This window comes from Gymnoscopelus braueri, assembly GCF_963280865.1.
Source record: "Gymnoscopelus braueri genome assembly, chromosome: 10".
In the NCBI taxonomy this organism is placed as follows: domain Eukaryota; kingdom Metazoa; phylum Chordata; class Actinopteri; order Myctophiformes; family Myctophidae; genus Gymnoscopelus; species Gymnoscopelus braueri.
This window is the reverse complement of record NC_137611.1, coordinates 19,498,192-19,513,705: the sequence shown is the minus strand read 5'-3', so window position 1 is coordinate 19,513,705 and position 15,514 is coordinate 19,498,192. Positions and strand designations below refer to the sequence as shown.

At 40.2% G+C, this 15,514-nt stretch overlaps 3 protein-coding genes across 4 annotated transcripts; all 3 read right to left on the bottom strand.

Moving 5' to 3' along the window:
* Positions 1-815: 815 nt before the first annotated feature.
* LOC308094253 (NADH dehydrogenase [ubiquinone] 1 beta subcomplex subunit 3-like) lies at positions 816-3,741 on the bottom strand. Of its 2 annotated transcripts, none has more exons than XM_080440789.1 (3): positions 3,647-3,741; positions 2,498-2,626; positions 816-1,073 (listed from the first exon to the last, which is right to left on the bottom strand). In XM_080440789.1, the coding sequence occupies exons 2-3, from the start codon at positions 2,623-2,625 to the stop codon at positions 923-925; spliced, it is 279 nt and encodes a 92-aa protein (XP_080296915.1). In that variant the 5' UTR covers position 2,626; positions 3,647-3,741; the 3' UTR covers positions 816-922. The 2 variants fall into 2 exon arrangements, with proteins under 2 accessions (XP_080296915.1, XP_080296916.1); XM_080440790.1 differs by having other exon boundaries at positions 2,498-2,629; positions 3,647-3,730.
* A 1,660-nt stretch (positions 3,742-5,401) lies between these two features.
* pecr (peroxisomal trans-2-enoyl-CoA reductase) lies at positions 5,402-9,107 on the bottom strand. The gene is made up of 8 exons (XM_080439502.1): positions 8,993-9,107; positions 8,393-8,526; positions 8,071-8,236; positions 7,649-7,730; positions 7,451-7,547; positions 7,065-7,175; positions 6,490-6,601; positions 5,402-5,829 (listed from the first exon to the last, which is right to left on the bottom strand). Exons 1-8 carry the CDS (start codon positions 9,102-9,104, stop codon positions 5,747-5,749), a joined length of 897 nt encoding a protein of 298 aa, XP_080295628.1. The 5' UTR covers positions 9,105-9,107; the 3' UTR covers positions 5,402-5,746.
* A 1,964-nt stretch (positions 9,108-11,071) lies between these two features.
* On the bottom strand, positions 11,072-14,768 carry rpl37a (ribosomal protein L37a). Its single transcript, XM_080440380.1, has 4 exons — positions 14,715-14,768; positions 13,564-13,692; positions 12,993-13,075; positions 11,072-11,215 (listed from the first exon to the last, which is right to left on the bottom strand). The coding sequence occupies exons 1-4, from the start codon at positions 14,715-14,717 to the stop codon at positions 11,152-11,154; spliced, it is 279 nt and encodes a 92-aa protein (XP_080296506.1). The 5' UTR covers positions 14,718-14,768; the 3' UTR covers positions 11,072-11,151.
* Between the last annotated feature and the right edge of the window lie 746 nt (positions 14,769-15,514).

Here is a 15,514-nt window from a genome sequence, read left to right as displayed (position 1 = left end):
CATTAGCAGAGATCGCTCATCTTCAAAATAAATTGTGCACATAAGTGTATGCAGTGTATACTTTAGTAGATGTGTAAATGTTTTATGTCATTCACTGTTATTCTTGTTGAAACGGTGTGGAAATAACACTCAGACTTTAAAGTTGCTAAGAATGAGCAATACACACTTTTGAAAGTCACAATACCGTTTATTTGATATAAAATGACTACTCATTCAAATACAAGCCATTCAAATTTGCAGATTGATGTCAATATGCCTGGAATAGTTTAGTTCCTTAGTTCCTCATTTTAGCTTGAAGAGGACTTTTAACTAGCCTGGTAAACCATCCCAGTCACATGAATTCACATTATCATGTTGTGAATTCACGCGACCGGGATAGTTTACCAGGCTAGCTTTTAAAGTGGGGGAAATGGAGGTGATAATGGTAGGGTGATTTTAGCTTGATTTATTGGCTTTAGGAGCAGTTCTAATCAGCAAGCAAAACATACTATAGCATACATTTTACTTTATCCTTGTTATGTTATCGTTCACTAATGGTTGCTTATAATATTGGTTATCTAATTATAATAATTTCAACTCTTTTGTTGCACTTGTTCTAAGCAACAAGTCAGCTGAATGCCAAACATGTAAATATTTATGATGACACAATCTGTACAATCAAGCCATCTGTCTATTTGATATGGTAAATTAACATAATAATAAAAAGGTACATATTGAAACTCATTTCAAAGTGAATTATTTCTGTTATCCCATAGACATAAGAGCATGACCCTGTTAACCCCGCTTAGGTACAAGAAGGAAACAACCACGTGGAATGACATTCAAAAAAAGACTTTTAATTTAGAGAATACAGAATATACATTATTAGTTTGGAATCTGGCATGGTGTGGTCTGGTCTGCGTGTGAGGGTGAGAGTTTGACATCAGTGGTCGCTCTTCTTTGGTGGGAACAGGGCGTACTCAACAGCCAGGGCGACCGTGAAGGCAGCGAAGCCCCACTTGAATCCTCTGAGCAACACGTCTGAGAAGGTCACTGCACGTGCAAAGCCACCCATGTATCTCCATGCCTCGTTACTGCAGAGAGAGAGAGAGAGAGAGTACAAGAGGAAAAGAGAGAGTGACCGGAGGGAACGAGAAACGAGATCAAGTGTCACCCACTAAAAGGACAGTGAAGAGGCTGCATGTTGAAAATAAATCATTGTTTTGTCATGTTGATCCTAGTTCTGAATCTTAGTTCTGAAGGAACTCATCTCATTCTAAGCAAGGTGACCCACAATGCATCCTTTGCATGTGATAGATTTACAGACATGCCATGATACTGTAGTTCCAATGTGGAACTGTTACCTGCACTTGTCAATCACAGAAGGTTTTAACCACTTGAACCCGGGTGTCCCTATTCAGGACATAATATAATAATAGGTGAACATTCGCCAAAGTGTCTGCAAAGTGTTCTGAGCTTGTACTGTAGGTCGGCTATTTTCGATGAAGAGATTTGTTGTGTAGAGGGAGAAACTGTGTGATCCAAGGTTAGACCCCTGGAGGACCCCGATCAACAAAGTATAGGGTTTAAGTGGTTAAACACACAAACACACACACACACACACACACACACACACACACACACACACAATGTATTCATGTCCACATAAAGTAGAGCATATACAGACACTAAAAGGTAAGGTTATATTAGCAAAATCATGGCATTAGCAAAATCATGGCATATGTCTTCATGATACAATAAGCATATTACTCAGTAACAATTATAGGAAAGACAGCGAAATTGTCCTCCTTTTTGGGCATCCAAAGTTGTTGAAACCATCTAACAACCAGTCAGTGGGTATATCCTAGGCTGCCAGTGACAAATATAAAAACTAATAGTCTGCACCTATATTCCAGCTCTGAAATGGTACATAGAAGTGGTTGGTAATGGTATTTAATGACCTTAGGCATAAATGCTTTCTCTAGGCCAGGGTCAAAAGTGCAGGCTCTCTTTAATACAGACACTTCATTAACCACAATCTAGTATATTAGCTGTCGAAGACGTAAAGATGTCTGGGTTATCACAGAGATGAAGCATGGCTGGAATGACACGGGAATGTTTGTACATTCTCACTGAAGATGTATGTTATTTTGATGTCCTTAGCTACGAGTTCCACGTCTGTCATGACGTGCTATATGCATTCTTTTGTATACATAACAGCCATTCAAGGTGTGTGACAGTGTTTCAATTCAATAGGGGATTTATTGGCATGATGACGAAACCCTGTTGACACAGTGACTGTGTTTCAGTGACCTGTTCTGTGGTGTGGTGCAGTGCAAGCAATAAGAGACCTGAGTGGTGGGGAACCAGATGGAAAGATTGGCAGAAGTTGCAAATGCATCTCAAATCTGCACCTACTACATTAACGAAGGTAGTTACAACGGGTGTGGTTGTTAGGAAGTTAAAGCTAACAGCTGTATATATATATATATATATATATCCACAGACACATACTGACCGTGCCCATGGGTCTTTAAGGCCCCTGGCCTTCAGCCTCTGCTGGGTGAACTCCATTGGCGTCCCCTCCACCTTCCACTGCCTCCAGTCTGGCAGGGGCACCTTAGTGTGTCCGTGGTCACCTCCCATACTGCTAACAGATGGACAAATGCATTAGTACACTTGACTTTACCATGTACCAGCCGGCTTAAATACACATCTAAGTGTAAATACAGTACAGTAGTTAAAAGTGTACAGTTTGTGTTAAAGGGGGTGTCAAGTGATTTTTGTTGAAAAGGGAAAGCTCTAATATTCCAATACTAATCTTATTGTGTATTGGTGAGTGTTTGTTCAGTAACAGGACCTCTCCATCTCTCCAGCCCTTTAGAAAATAAATGTTCAGGTTGGGATACCAATTTTATCAAACAGGAGAGAGAACCCCACAAAGCTAATTTGCCAGCTCAAAGTGTATAGAGTTCCAGTTCCAATGTTCTTTGATTACTTCCAATTTCACTTGTTTATCCTGATATCCTGCAGGAGTTCTAGATCCTGAGTGGATCACATTGGTTATTTAATTTTTAGCTGGAGAAACGGGGAGATCCCCCGTTACTGAACAAACACTCAAAGTGCAGTATACTATTGATTGATTGATTGATTGATTGTATACTCTAATAACAGTTTGCATAATAGTACAAGGGGTACAAATACACAATAATGCTAAAAGAATAACACAAAAAGTCCTAAGGGCTTGTTTCCATTGTGGTCCTGTGTATTCAATTCACTAAACGTACCGACGTAAGGTATTATGTAAATTGTTGATCAGTAAATACAGATCACTCCATAAATCATGAAATGTCTCCAAACATAATGTCAAAGAATCGCTCACTTGCCTTAGTGAATACACAGGACCACAATGGAAATAAGCCCTTAGGTGCTCCTTTTAGCACCTTTTGTATAATTCATACCACTGTAATCAATCAATGCATGCTACTGTTATGTTTGCAGTACGTTAGCTTGCCAGCTAACATTTTAGTCAATCAGCATCGATTTATCATTCACTACAATAGTTCATACGTGGAGAACAGTGACGTAAACTACATATACCTATACATGATGAGGCTGATGACCAGCACCTAAATATTTACATATTAAGAAAGTACTATAACATTACCTAAATGATTTGTTGTTGTGACCTCTGTAGCAAGTAGCAAGACAAGCCGTTTACGACTGTCGACGTTGCTCTACGGCAAGCCTGGCTACGGCACGCATATTGGACAAAATACCAGTCGGAACAGCGCGGACGGTGCTCACAGGGACCATAGAATGGGGACACTTGGATGTCATTTCTTTCCATTGAATGGAGTGATTCATAGATCGGGTGCAGCCTGGGTTCTCAGACTTTTTTTTTGATGTAAAGATAATATTTATTGACAGAGTACAAGGTACATCCATCCATTTCACATGTTTATACAACAAAACAAGAAAAGAGACAATGGAAGAAAGAAAGCAAAAAGACAAAAAACAACCCGCCTCCCCTACACCAGAATGGCGCAATAACATCATTGACTACAACTACCTTGCAGTAACAGCAACTTCAACCAAGAGGAGCTAATGAAGGCAAAATATCGAGAAAAGAGCCCCAAATGTTGTTATATGTCTAAGGTTTTCTCCTTACATTGTACAGGATCTTCTCAGGAGTACAATAAGAGGAAAGTTCATTCAACCAATGCTTTTGTGATGGAGAATTTTCAGACTTCCAATTAACAAGGATAATTTTTTCCCCAGCCGTGCTGGCAAGTGAAACAAAATACCTCTTATGAGAGTTCACATGAATTAAACTGACATCACCCAATATTCAAATCATGGGGTCAAAAGGTATCTCAGATTCTATGACATCTGAAACAGTGGTTATAATGAACTTCCAAAAATCAACCAAGTATGGACAATTCCAAAGCATACGAGATACGAGTCAAATCACCTTCGTTATCTTACACCTCTGACACATAGCAGAAATATTTCCATCGACTTTATGTAGCCTTAGTGGAGTAAAATAAGTCCTGTGAAAGATATTGAATTGCATTTGTCTATGTTTCGTGGCGACCAGGACTGTCTGAGCTCTTTCTAAGACGTTTCGCCAATCAACATCATCATAGGTACATACATTCTAAATCAGCTTCCCATTTGCGTTTAAGGGACAATTTATTAAAGACCAAAATATTCCTATTCAATATACTGTATATGGAAGAGATTAACCCCCTGGTGGAGGAGATCAATGTGCTGAACATATAATCCTCCAGGGGTGATTTATTAGGAATAGACGGGAAAACTTTGTGTAGTCTTCTCTGATCCAGTGTCTGATTTGGAGGTATTTGAAAAGATTATGATTTGGCAAGTTAAACTTAGAAGATAGTTGCTGAAAGTTTGAAAATATGTTATTACTATACAAGTCCCTGACAGTCCTGATCCCCTTGTTGAACCAACTCCTTAAAATACCATCAGCAATAGGGTGAGGGATGTTAGGGTTGTTCCTACGGAGTCATTCTCATGTCTAATCCTAATAACTTGTGCGATTCTTGCCACGCCTCAAATGAGCACAAAATAATAGGATTTTCTGTTATTACAGAGAGGCTCTTCCTTGAGCCCAAAAAAGGAACAGTTTTCAGAGGTGAGACTTTTTCTTTTTAATTTCAAGGATCCCCATTATCTTATAGTGTTATATGATTACAATCTCTGTTCCAGATCTATAAGGGTCCATTTCGACCCCCCTCAAGGAACCCTGAGGGTCCCGACCCGTACCATATGACATTAAACTCTACTCATGGTTTTTACATTTGATGCAGATTGCCAGGTCCAGTGGTTTTATACAACTAATAAAAAGCATAGTACACCCATCAACAGTTAAAATAGAGAAGTCACTAGTTTAAGGTTATATTACATTATTACTTTTATTATGAACTCATAAGGCAACAGGGAAGGTAGCTATTGTCAAACCAAAAAAACAAACTGAACACTCAGTGAAAACATTGAATACTCAAATGTGTTCATACGCAATGTCAAGCACATGTCAGTTATCATTCAAAAATATTAACACATGTTCTAATATTCTTAATTATATACAATTATGTACATGAGTTACATCCATTCATAATCAGGCCAGCTTGATGGCTATCCTTTATTTCTACAGCAAGCCACTTGTGTGTCTAAACAACAGCACAGCCCTGAGTGTCTTCAGTTGTGTGAGCAGGTCTTGTCATCTGTTCAAACGTGTGTATTAGAGTTTGCTTTTAGGGTTCAGCAGTTCCCTCAACGTGTCCAAATTCTCTCCCTCTGGTGCCTCGGGCCAAGCGCTGTGATCTGGATGGACACAAACACAATAGTAAACTTACTGTACTCTCTACACACAATGAATAAACCTCAACTTATTCTTAATTCAAGCAGTGAGGGGTCACAGGGGTTGGATTGTTTATGGTTTGATGCAGGATAAAAATAAAGCTTCAGTAGAAAGAACAAATATTTAAGGGCACGGTCACACCGCACTTTTATTTGACCTATGGGGCGGAATCTGGCATTGCTTTGTCAATGCAAATGCGTGGATTCAAGTGAAAGATGCGCAAGACCATGAATCCACGCATTTGCATTGACAAAGCATTGGCAGATTCCGCCCCAAGCCCCAAAGCTGCAATCCATAACTTTTCCTTTGGGAATAAAACATTATTTTACTAATCTGTAGAGTATGTTAATGCAATATAACCAATACAACTGCGGTGTTTGAAGACTTGAAGTGATATTGCATGAGGGTCAAAGAGCAATATATCCTCCGTCAAAACAGGCTTTTTGTCTTAGCTCAGCAGTAGAAATCTCGGGTAGGACATGATGGATTTAACAACAAAAGGCATGTTCACTATGCAAGTCAACAAAATGTAAATTAGGGTAGAAAAAAGTCAAGGGGAAAATCTACGACTACGGAAGGTGTACAAAGTCTGTGTGTGTGTTGATATTATGTAGATACTGTACCTGGTATCTCCCACACGTTGTGGTAAAGACTTTGTCCAGCATCAACTCTTATCGTGGCCCCAGAGATGTAGGAGGCTGCTGGAGAGAGCAGGAAACACACTGCCGGGGAGATCTGAAAACAAGCACACCCGCACACACACACGATTTAATTCCAATATATTTTTAAGCAATTATTACTGTCAAAGCCAACCGGATCAACAACCAACCAAGTTTGGCATGAACTACTTTTCAGGTGGGGGAAAAGAAGTTAATGATCCCCATGAAGCGAACAGGAAGTGAACCCGGGCCTGTGTGGCGGTGGGTGAGTATTTTAACTTTAAGCACTGGGACAACCCCCGATGACACTTCTTAAACTTTTTTCTTTATACAGTTTCCATACATTTTACAGTTATAGACAATAAAATTACATGACTTTTTCATGTCCATAAATGTAGGAACCCTGTATGTTTTTATTTACTGTTAACAGAACTCTTGTTCGGACCATTGTTATTCAGTGGTCTTTCTATAAACTTAAACTGAGTGTTATCTATTATTATAGTACGAGGTATTGTGAATATGTCTCGAAGGCTACAAACCTCCTCTGGTACCCCAAGTCTCTTTGCAGGGCTGAAAGGGACAGCCCTCTTGAAAAGCGTTGGTCCATATTCTTTGTAGTTCTCCATTGCTGTCTTAGAAATGATGGTGCCCTGAGTCCGTAAAAATGCGAGAGAGTTACAAATGCATTCATTGTGGATGAACTGCAATACTCTATTAGCCACTTATGAACTATTTTACACTTTGTTGTATGACAACAGTGTCACATGGCAAAAATAGCCAATCTACAAGCTCACAATGTGTCGCGTCGAATGAGCTTGTAGATCTGCTATTTTCACTTTACATAACTTTTGAAAGTTTTTGCCTATAATGACATTCCCAAAATAGGGACACCAGGTTTAAAGTGGTTATGGTGCACTGGACGTACCGGTGCAATGGCGTTGACACGGACTCCTGAGGTTGCCCACTCGATTGCCAGAGTCTTGGTCAGATTATCTACTGCAGCCCTTGCTGCTCCTGTATGGCTGTCATGGGCAAATTAAGAGACACACTATATAAGAGAATGTGAAAGTGTGTGTAATTCTTCAATTCATATTTTATGGTGAATGTGTGTGTTGCTACTTACGCCATGCCAGGGAAGCCTTTCCACATGTCAGCGATGATATTGACGATGACTCCTCCATGGTCCTTCATCCATGCTGTGTACACTGTACAGACATAATGATGCATGGGCACTGAGTGACCATAAACACACACCGCAGATAGTCCTCTTTCTCTCTCTGGTACCGGAACGCTCGCCCCAAAACACACTTGCCCCCAGCGGTTCTTGTATTTGCTAAGGTTAAGGAAGGTTAGGAATACGTTTAGGGTCAGGTTTAGTTTTACTGAGGTTAAGTTTATGAATACGTTTTAGGAATAGTTTTACTGAGGTTAGGTTTAGGCATAGTTTCACTGAGGTTACGTTAAGGAATACCTGGTGGCGCCGGATTTGACCCGGGCGAGTGTGTTTTGGGGCAAGCGTTCTTGTATTCCTCTCTCTCACCGTACCTTCCTTGCAGCAGTGGAAGGTTCCAGTCAGGTTGGTGTCAATAACAGCCTTCCAGCCTTTGGAGGACATGTGTTCTGCCGGGCTGCTGAACTGACCACCCCCGTTGTTCACCAGAAAATCTATTCGACCATACTGTTTCAACACTGCTGACACAAGTGTCTTCACCTGCCACATGTAACGCAGGAAGATCAGTTACAGAATGCATTGTTTTTTGAATAATGCGCAGCTATGAAACTAATTTAACATCAATACTATAGTATTGATGTTCAACTTGTTTCATAGCCATTAAATGGTTTAAGTTTGTATGTGTGTGGGGGGCACCTCGTCCTCGTTGCGGATGTTGCATGATATGGGAGTCACAGACGCCAGGCTGGAGGGAGGGATCTTCTGTCTCAGCTCCTGAGTTGCTGACTCCAGCCTCTCCATCTTTCTACTGGAGATGACCACATTGCATCCTACAGGGAATGATGTGGGATTTATGGAGCAAGACAAAAAACACCAGTACCAGAATATGATAAATACTTTCAGTGCCAGATGAAAAGAAAGAGAATTCTGATGGGTTGGTCATTCTATGGTGCCATGGTTCTGAATAGGCAGGCAGTAACTTCGGCTCAGACGTAGCCTTGGATCAAGACTATCATAGTCTGACTTTTACTTTATCTATGATATATAAAAATGTCAAAATCTATAAAATACATTTGATTGTCTTGATCCAAGGCTAGCTCAGATGGATATATATTGAATGGCAAATCAGAACCAGGTGAGCTCTGGAGCCAGTCAACCAAGTTTGTACCTTGAGCTTGAAATATCAACAATCTGGGGTAAAGTTCGTCTGCAGTTGCCTTGTAGTCTTTCACTGTGTAAGCTGAAGTCCCTATCATTTCTGTCCAAAATGCATGAGCCCAGGGTTGCACTACTTACCCAGCTCCACCAACTCCGTTGCGATTGCTTTGCCGATACCAGTCCCTCCACCCGTTACAATTGCAACTTTATTATTAAACAGACCGGACCTAAAAACACTGGTCGCCGCCATGTTGACTATGTAAAGACCTCAGTAGTCAAGTCAGGTGACGCGAGGTTAGTAGAGACGGTATGTTTGCGCCCTCCAGTGGATTTAATAAAACCTCCCCGAAATACAGATTCATTTTGTGTTAAGGCAAATCTAACAAATCATGCAACATCCAGCATCGAATTGACTTTTTTCCCCATTAATTGACGTTGTAGAACTAAGACATAAATAAGCTATATAGTTTAAAGTAATCTGCACCACTTCCCCAGTATTAGTACAATCAGAAACCTGGTTTTTATTCAAAAAACTTTCATCCAAAGCATAAATTGTTGGCTGCATAAAGGTGCATATATAATGTCAACAATTAACCGAAATGCCACTTTCGACCTCCCGTTCACCTTGCATCCTTAATTGATTTTGTGAGTTTGATTTCTCTATATTTTCCTCTCCAATAAGTTCAGTGTGCTTTTTTTGATCATTTGCTAAGCACCGTGCAAGTCATTAGCCAGGGACCGTACCTATTAAAGGAGAATTCCGGACATTTTAAGTCTTATCTTTGATGTGTCGTTACTCACCTACCGACGTAAAAAGTGGCATTGTTTTTTTCCAGAGATTCCCCTGTCGTCATTTTTTCAACCCCCTCCGTTGTCATAATGGGAGCGTGTGGCTTAGGGAAATTCGTCTATTATAACCGATGCAAAGTTATTTTTTTCTCTACTAATACTCATTGTAGAGTCTCATGATAGTCAAACATGCGCTGAAAGTTCCTGAGAGGCTAGCGCTACTGCCGAACGATTTAACACTGGTTGCTTGTTTCTCTCCAGAACCTGGCAACTTGGTGTTGCCAGGTAGAGAAACAGAATTCTCCTTTAACCCTAACCATAACCTTAGTGGGGAACATAGAACCCGGGGAACATAGGTATGACCCCATTAGCCATAGGCACTGTACACAAATTCATACAACTACACTTCAGTCAGACAACTCTTGGATTGGATTAGAATATATATTAATTGAGGAAGCTTGAGCATAGATATAGAAAGCATAAAGAAGCATAGCTTGGCGTCAGGATCTGAATCCATTCACTCCCTGTAAGAATAACATTTTAATAAATGTTACATGCCAAATAGCATTTACAGGGAATGAATAAAGACCCCCACGGGGATCTAGAAACAGAGCCTACAGGTGGATGCCGGGGAGGCGGTGGGATGAGACTATTCATGGTCAGCAGCATACGTAGGCAAGCAAGGGCAGCAGATCCGGCAGGATCTCAGCAGCAGAGCAGCATTGGCGTCGGCACATCATCGCAGCAGAAGAGCGCAACCAGACTGAACAGGTAGGCAGAGCATTACTTATAACCCACCGACCAGGAGAAGAGTGCATGTGACTAAGTCACCTGATCGGTTAGCACAATCCCTTGAGTTGCCTGGCCTGAACTAGCTCCGTAAACTGCGCCTCATTTCTAGCATTTTACCTTACAGGATTGCCAGTGATCTTTGTACTGTCTGCCGGTAGTACAAGAGCACTGGCTCCAGTTCCCAATATTCTACCTACTGAGCCCTTAGAAGTTCCTGGTTATGTCCTTGGCTCCTCCTGGCTTGGTGTCCAAGTGTCCTTGAGCAAGTCACTTGCATGGTTGCCTCCGGCATCGTTGTGAATGTAATGCATATTGTAAAGGTGTTTTATTATGAACACTGCATAACAAATTCCTGTACGAAGAGACAGGACTCGGCTCCAGACTGCTTTATTCAAGGACATTGTTGCACTGTAGCCTGGTAAACCCTCCCTCCGGAAATCTAATTTCCATTTGATTTCACTCCTGAAATCAAATGGAAATGAGATTTCCGGAGGGAGGGTTTACCAGGCTAGTTGCACTGTCCCATTTACTTTAAACCAAAAGGTTTTACAACAGTAGCCTGGCTGAGTAAGATTCCCCAGCGATTTGTTTCCTTATGAACACTAACAAATTTCTGTACAAAGACAAACACAGGACTCCGCTCCAGACTGCTTTATTTAGATGTTGAACTTGCATTGTCCAGTATATACGGAATAAAACTCAATAAAAGTCCCCGTTTACTGGTCCTTCAGCTCCCTCAGTCTCCTGATGGCCGACTTGACTGTGACAGCAGAAGTTGTGCTGAAAATGAGAAATATAATAAACTTAGAAATAACAAACAGTATCTGACAAAAGACTAATACTTTACATCAGTGGCTGCATTTGAACCATAAACAGTCATCCTGACATCAGTTGAAACATTCCATTAAGAAACTTTCAACCTTGCATTTTTAAACATCCAATTTAAAAAAGCAAAAACAAAAAAGCTTTCTTGATTGGATTGTAAGATTTCAGTCAAGTATTACACATGATTTGTGTTTGTAGAGGCCTGGTAATATCATCTATTCTACGGCTAGGCCAATGCATGCAAAGATTATTGTGCCCATCAAATATACTGTAATAGTAGGCGACTATAAAACTATATCTAGGTCAAAAGTGACTTAACAGCAAGTCAAGTATATTTCCAGACCTGTAAGGGAACTCCGACCATAATGAAATATTGTCTGAACTGTAAATAGGTAATTGGAATATCTGACAAGGGAGGCAGATTAAATGTGATTAACTGCATCTAAATGGAGCATTTTATTAAACAGATAAACATAATTTAAACCGAATCAGAATTAAAAAAAACACTTCAAACTGGCCCATTCAGAATGAAATGTCATTACTTTTGGAATGGAAAAAAGAAGCAACTATTAAAAAAATAGTCAAGACTACTTGACAGTGTAAGTCTGACAGCCTTACAGTGGCACTATGCAAGTTTTTTTTTATGAATATCCAATCTGTATGGTAGAGCATGTTAATACAATATAACTTATACAATTGGGGTGGTTGCATTTTATCTCCCTGGTCTTCTATTGAGACATTTAGATCGTGTCAAAGGTCATGTCTCAATTTATCCCCTGAGAAAGCAGGCAGGCTCCATTAGCTCAATAGTAAAAATGCCAGCACTTGCGCAGGAAACCGGGTTAAAATCCAGGGTAAAAGAGCAAAGTTATAGTGCAGCTTTAATTTGCAAACAGGATGAACTATAACGGTAGAGGAATCGCTTTCTTGACAGCTAACATTACAAGGAAATTATAATTGATAACTTCTAATTTCATCTAATTTGATCTCTGATTTCCAGACCCAAATCATAATATCTCAAATTGGAAGTTTACTAGCTCTTCTTTTAGTTCACAAGTAATCAAGATTTAGTGGGTAATCCACAACAAGTTAACTCCGAGTGCACCATTTTACCGTATGTGCACTTATAGCTTGACCACTTTGCCAATGATTAGAATCTTGGGTGTTTATTCATATTTTGGGGCAATACACTTTAGAAACTTGGTACCATCTTTATTAACCTTGGAATGAGCATTACCTTACAACTCCAAAAATATGGGAGAAGCCATAACCTGGAATCTTTAAGGATACTTTTGTGGCCACTCTTAGCAAACAACCATTAATACAGTAGAATTTTATTTTATTATGCATATGCATTCAGAATGATGATACCATGCAGTTAGCTGTAAATAAGGCAAGAGAGCCTCTTCAAGATTAGAGTGAGAGAGATATTAATATCTCAATCATCAAACCAATCATTACCTATACGAATCTGAAACCCCCAAGCTCAACACAGGAACTGCTTGTACCATGTCAAGGTATGCAGCCCTTATTTAACACTTATTGACTTTGGAATATGAGCGAATAGGAGACGTGTCCCAAAATCAGAGTTTCATATGCAGTTCTAGTAACTAATTTGACAGTTTAAACCATGTCAAACAACCATGTATAGTATGGATGTTTTCTGATCCACATTTGTTCCGAGTCATTTGTCCAAAAGAATACCACATAAAAAGGACATGGAAACACTTACTTGTATGTCCAAGCACCTCCAGCCACGGTCTTCATGCAGGATCCGCAGTGCCAGATGCCCACAGCACGCCTCTTCATCTTTGTCTGTGTACATAGGACACATCATTTACTATTTAAGCATTTAGCAGCTGCTCTTATGCAGAGCGACTTAAGTCAAATCAGAATCAATGGCATGAACCCTAGTCAAACAAGAGAGTAAATGGTCAAGTAAGTAAGTAGCATGCAAATAAACAATTCGGATAGCAGGTAGATCTCAAACCCAACATACCACCTAAATATGTGGACAACAATATAATTCAAGTAAGCAATGTTCATCTGCATAGTATAACAAGCATTTATCAAAAAAAAGTGATAGAATTCAGGGGTGTCTTAAGAGCTGAACATATTAAATATCACTTCATTAAATCAATCTCAATTTCAACATGGCTATGATCTTGGTTTCAAAGCCTTCTTGCAAATATCCACAGCATTCACTTTAAAGATTTCAAAAGCCATCTTTCCCAAAGATGATTCTTGGCATAACAGTATCTACATCTGGATGTTGACAGAACTTCTCACAAGGTTCTCCTCACCTTGCCACAGAAGGAGCAGGTATATTTTGAGTGCTGGCTGATCTCAATTTTCTTCACCATCTTCCTCAGCGACGCGCCATAACGCGTGCCGTATTTACCAACGATCCCCACCTTCTTGGTACGTTTGGCCTGAGGATATAAAGAACAATGCATCATTATGATTACCTTAATATATGCTACTTAGGTACACGCAGTTAAATTATGACAAGTTTGAGCCAATTGTAGCTACTAGGGCCTAATGCACTGGTTTTGGTGAACTGAGTACACAGGACCCCAAAGGAAACAAGCCATAGCATATTCTTGGGTATAACCCTCTTAGCAGACATTGTATTTAACTGTACTTTCCTGTGTTTTCTTTTTTGCAAACTGCTAATAAAGTAAGTATTCAATCAATCAAGTTTTCAATGGGGGGGGGGGGGGCACAGGGTCCTTGCGGTGGTTCCAGGGGGTCTCCATGTAAATTATGTTAGGAACCAGGGACGAAGACCCTTAGGGGCATCAGAGAGTTAACTAATGGAACCAATCCATGTTCAGTACAGTTGATAGATATGCATCTATTTGTACACAGTTATACGACGTTATCGTGTGCATCGGGTCCCAGTGATTAAACAAACGCTTCAAATTGAGGTCTGTGGGCCAATGCTTCCGACAGTTTTTTTTTTTTTAGATTAAAGAGTTTGAAAAATCACCGCCCCGTTTCATCCGCAATGACAGCACCTGGTGCAGTCATTTACAAACGGTATTGGTTTATATATTGGGAGGGCTTTGCAAGCACCGTGTCTGTATATAACCTCGGTTCAATATCTGTACACACTCATTGCTATAACCACGACATGTCACGGTTATCAAACAGCATTTTATGTTTCACTTTACACCGACAAAAGCAAGCGAGGCTACCGTGCCGGGTGTCGGCACTCGGCAGCGGGCTAATGCTAGGCGAGCGGCGGTGCACTGTAGGCGGCCATTGCTGTCCTACTACTTGACATGAAAACATCGCCGTTCATCCTTCTAGAATTAAAATTCAAACTTCAATACTGTGTACGTTAAATAAATGGGTACACTCCCGAGACTTCAGTGGTGTGAATATGGATCATATTATACGTTTATTTGATAGATTGACACGGATTTGTAAAGGGACATATTGGGCTCACCATCGTATCAGTGGAGGCGTAGGTCCAAAGAGGAAGAGGCTAGGGCGCAGGCGCGGTTTATCCATGTCGCTCGCAATGCTTTGTGGGGCTTGTAGTTTGCTGAATTAATGCGGCTGATCCGAAACTGAACGGATGTATTTGGTAATATTATGTTGTCGTTTACAAGAGCCACGAGGCGTTTTGTGATTTTTTTTTGGGCTACGATTTATTTGTAATCATAAAAGAAAAAGGTTTTGGAAAGTGTCAAACTCAAACTGGTTACTACCATGGTTACTACGGACGCTACGGAAGGCATGCGCATGCGTAGTGTAGATATCAACAACGTCTCATCAGTGTTGCCATGTCTGCTTATTATAAGCGACTTTGGGCTTGTTTTTCTGTAAAGTTGCTTTTACAACTAGTTGCGGGTTGCGTTTTTTTGGGCATGTTTTTAAACTGTAATCATTTGGGCAAATTCTTTTAAATGATTGTTTAAACCACTTCTCAAACATGTCAAGGAAGGACCGAGGACGGCTTAGGTTAGGACGCCCAAATTAATTATTTTTTCTGCAGACCCCCACCTGAAAAAAAAATGTAGCTTTCAAATATATTCCAAATGTTCCACTTTTTCTAAAATAGCAGATCTACAAACTCACAACAACACGTCGCGTTGTGAGCTTGTGGATCGGCTATTTTCAAATAGAAATAGCCAATAAAGTGCTTATGTGGCTCTATCTAGTGGCTTCTTTTGGGCATGTTTCCATAGACCTGGCTGCTTATTTCTCTCACAAAATCTGGCAACACTACAACTCATTCAGACA

Bases quoted from the DNA above. Each gene is read 5' to 3' on its own strand.
- LOC308094253 (XM_080440789.1), bottom strand. From the start codon at position 2,625: ATGGGAGGTGACCACGGACACACTAAGGTGCCCCTGCCAGACTGGAGG. The intron at 1,074-2,497 runs GTCAGTATGTGT...CTCTCTCTGCAG, and splicing joins CTTAAAGACCCATGGGCACG to TAACGAGGCATGGAGATACA.
- pecr (XM_080439502.1), bottom strand. From the start codon at position 9,104: ATGGCGGCGACCAGTGTTTTTAGGTCCGGTCTGTTTAATAATAAAGTT. The intron at 8,527-8,992 runs GTAAGTAGTGCA...CATTCCCTGTAG, and splicing joins AACGGAGTTGGTGGAGCTGG to GATGCAATGTGGTCATCTCC. The intron at 7,548-7,648 runs GTAAGTAGCAAC...TGCCCATGACAG, and splicing joins AAAGGCTTCCCTGGCATGGC to CCATACAGGAGCAGCAAGGG.
- rpl37a (XM_080440380.1), bottom strand. The intron at 13,076-13,563 runs GTGAGGAGAACC...CTATGTACACAG, and splicing joins CCTGCTCCTTCTGTGGCAAG to ACAAAGATGAAGAGGCGTGC. The intron at 11,216-12,992 runs GTAAGTGTTTCC...TCTCATTTTCAG, and splicing joins GGAGGTGCTTGGACATACAA to CACAACTTCTGCTGTCACAG.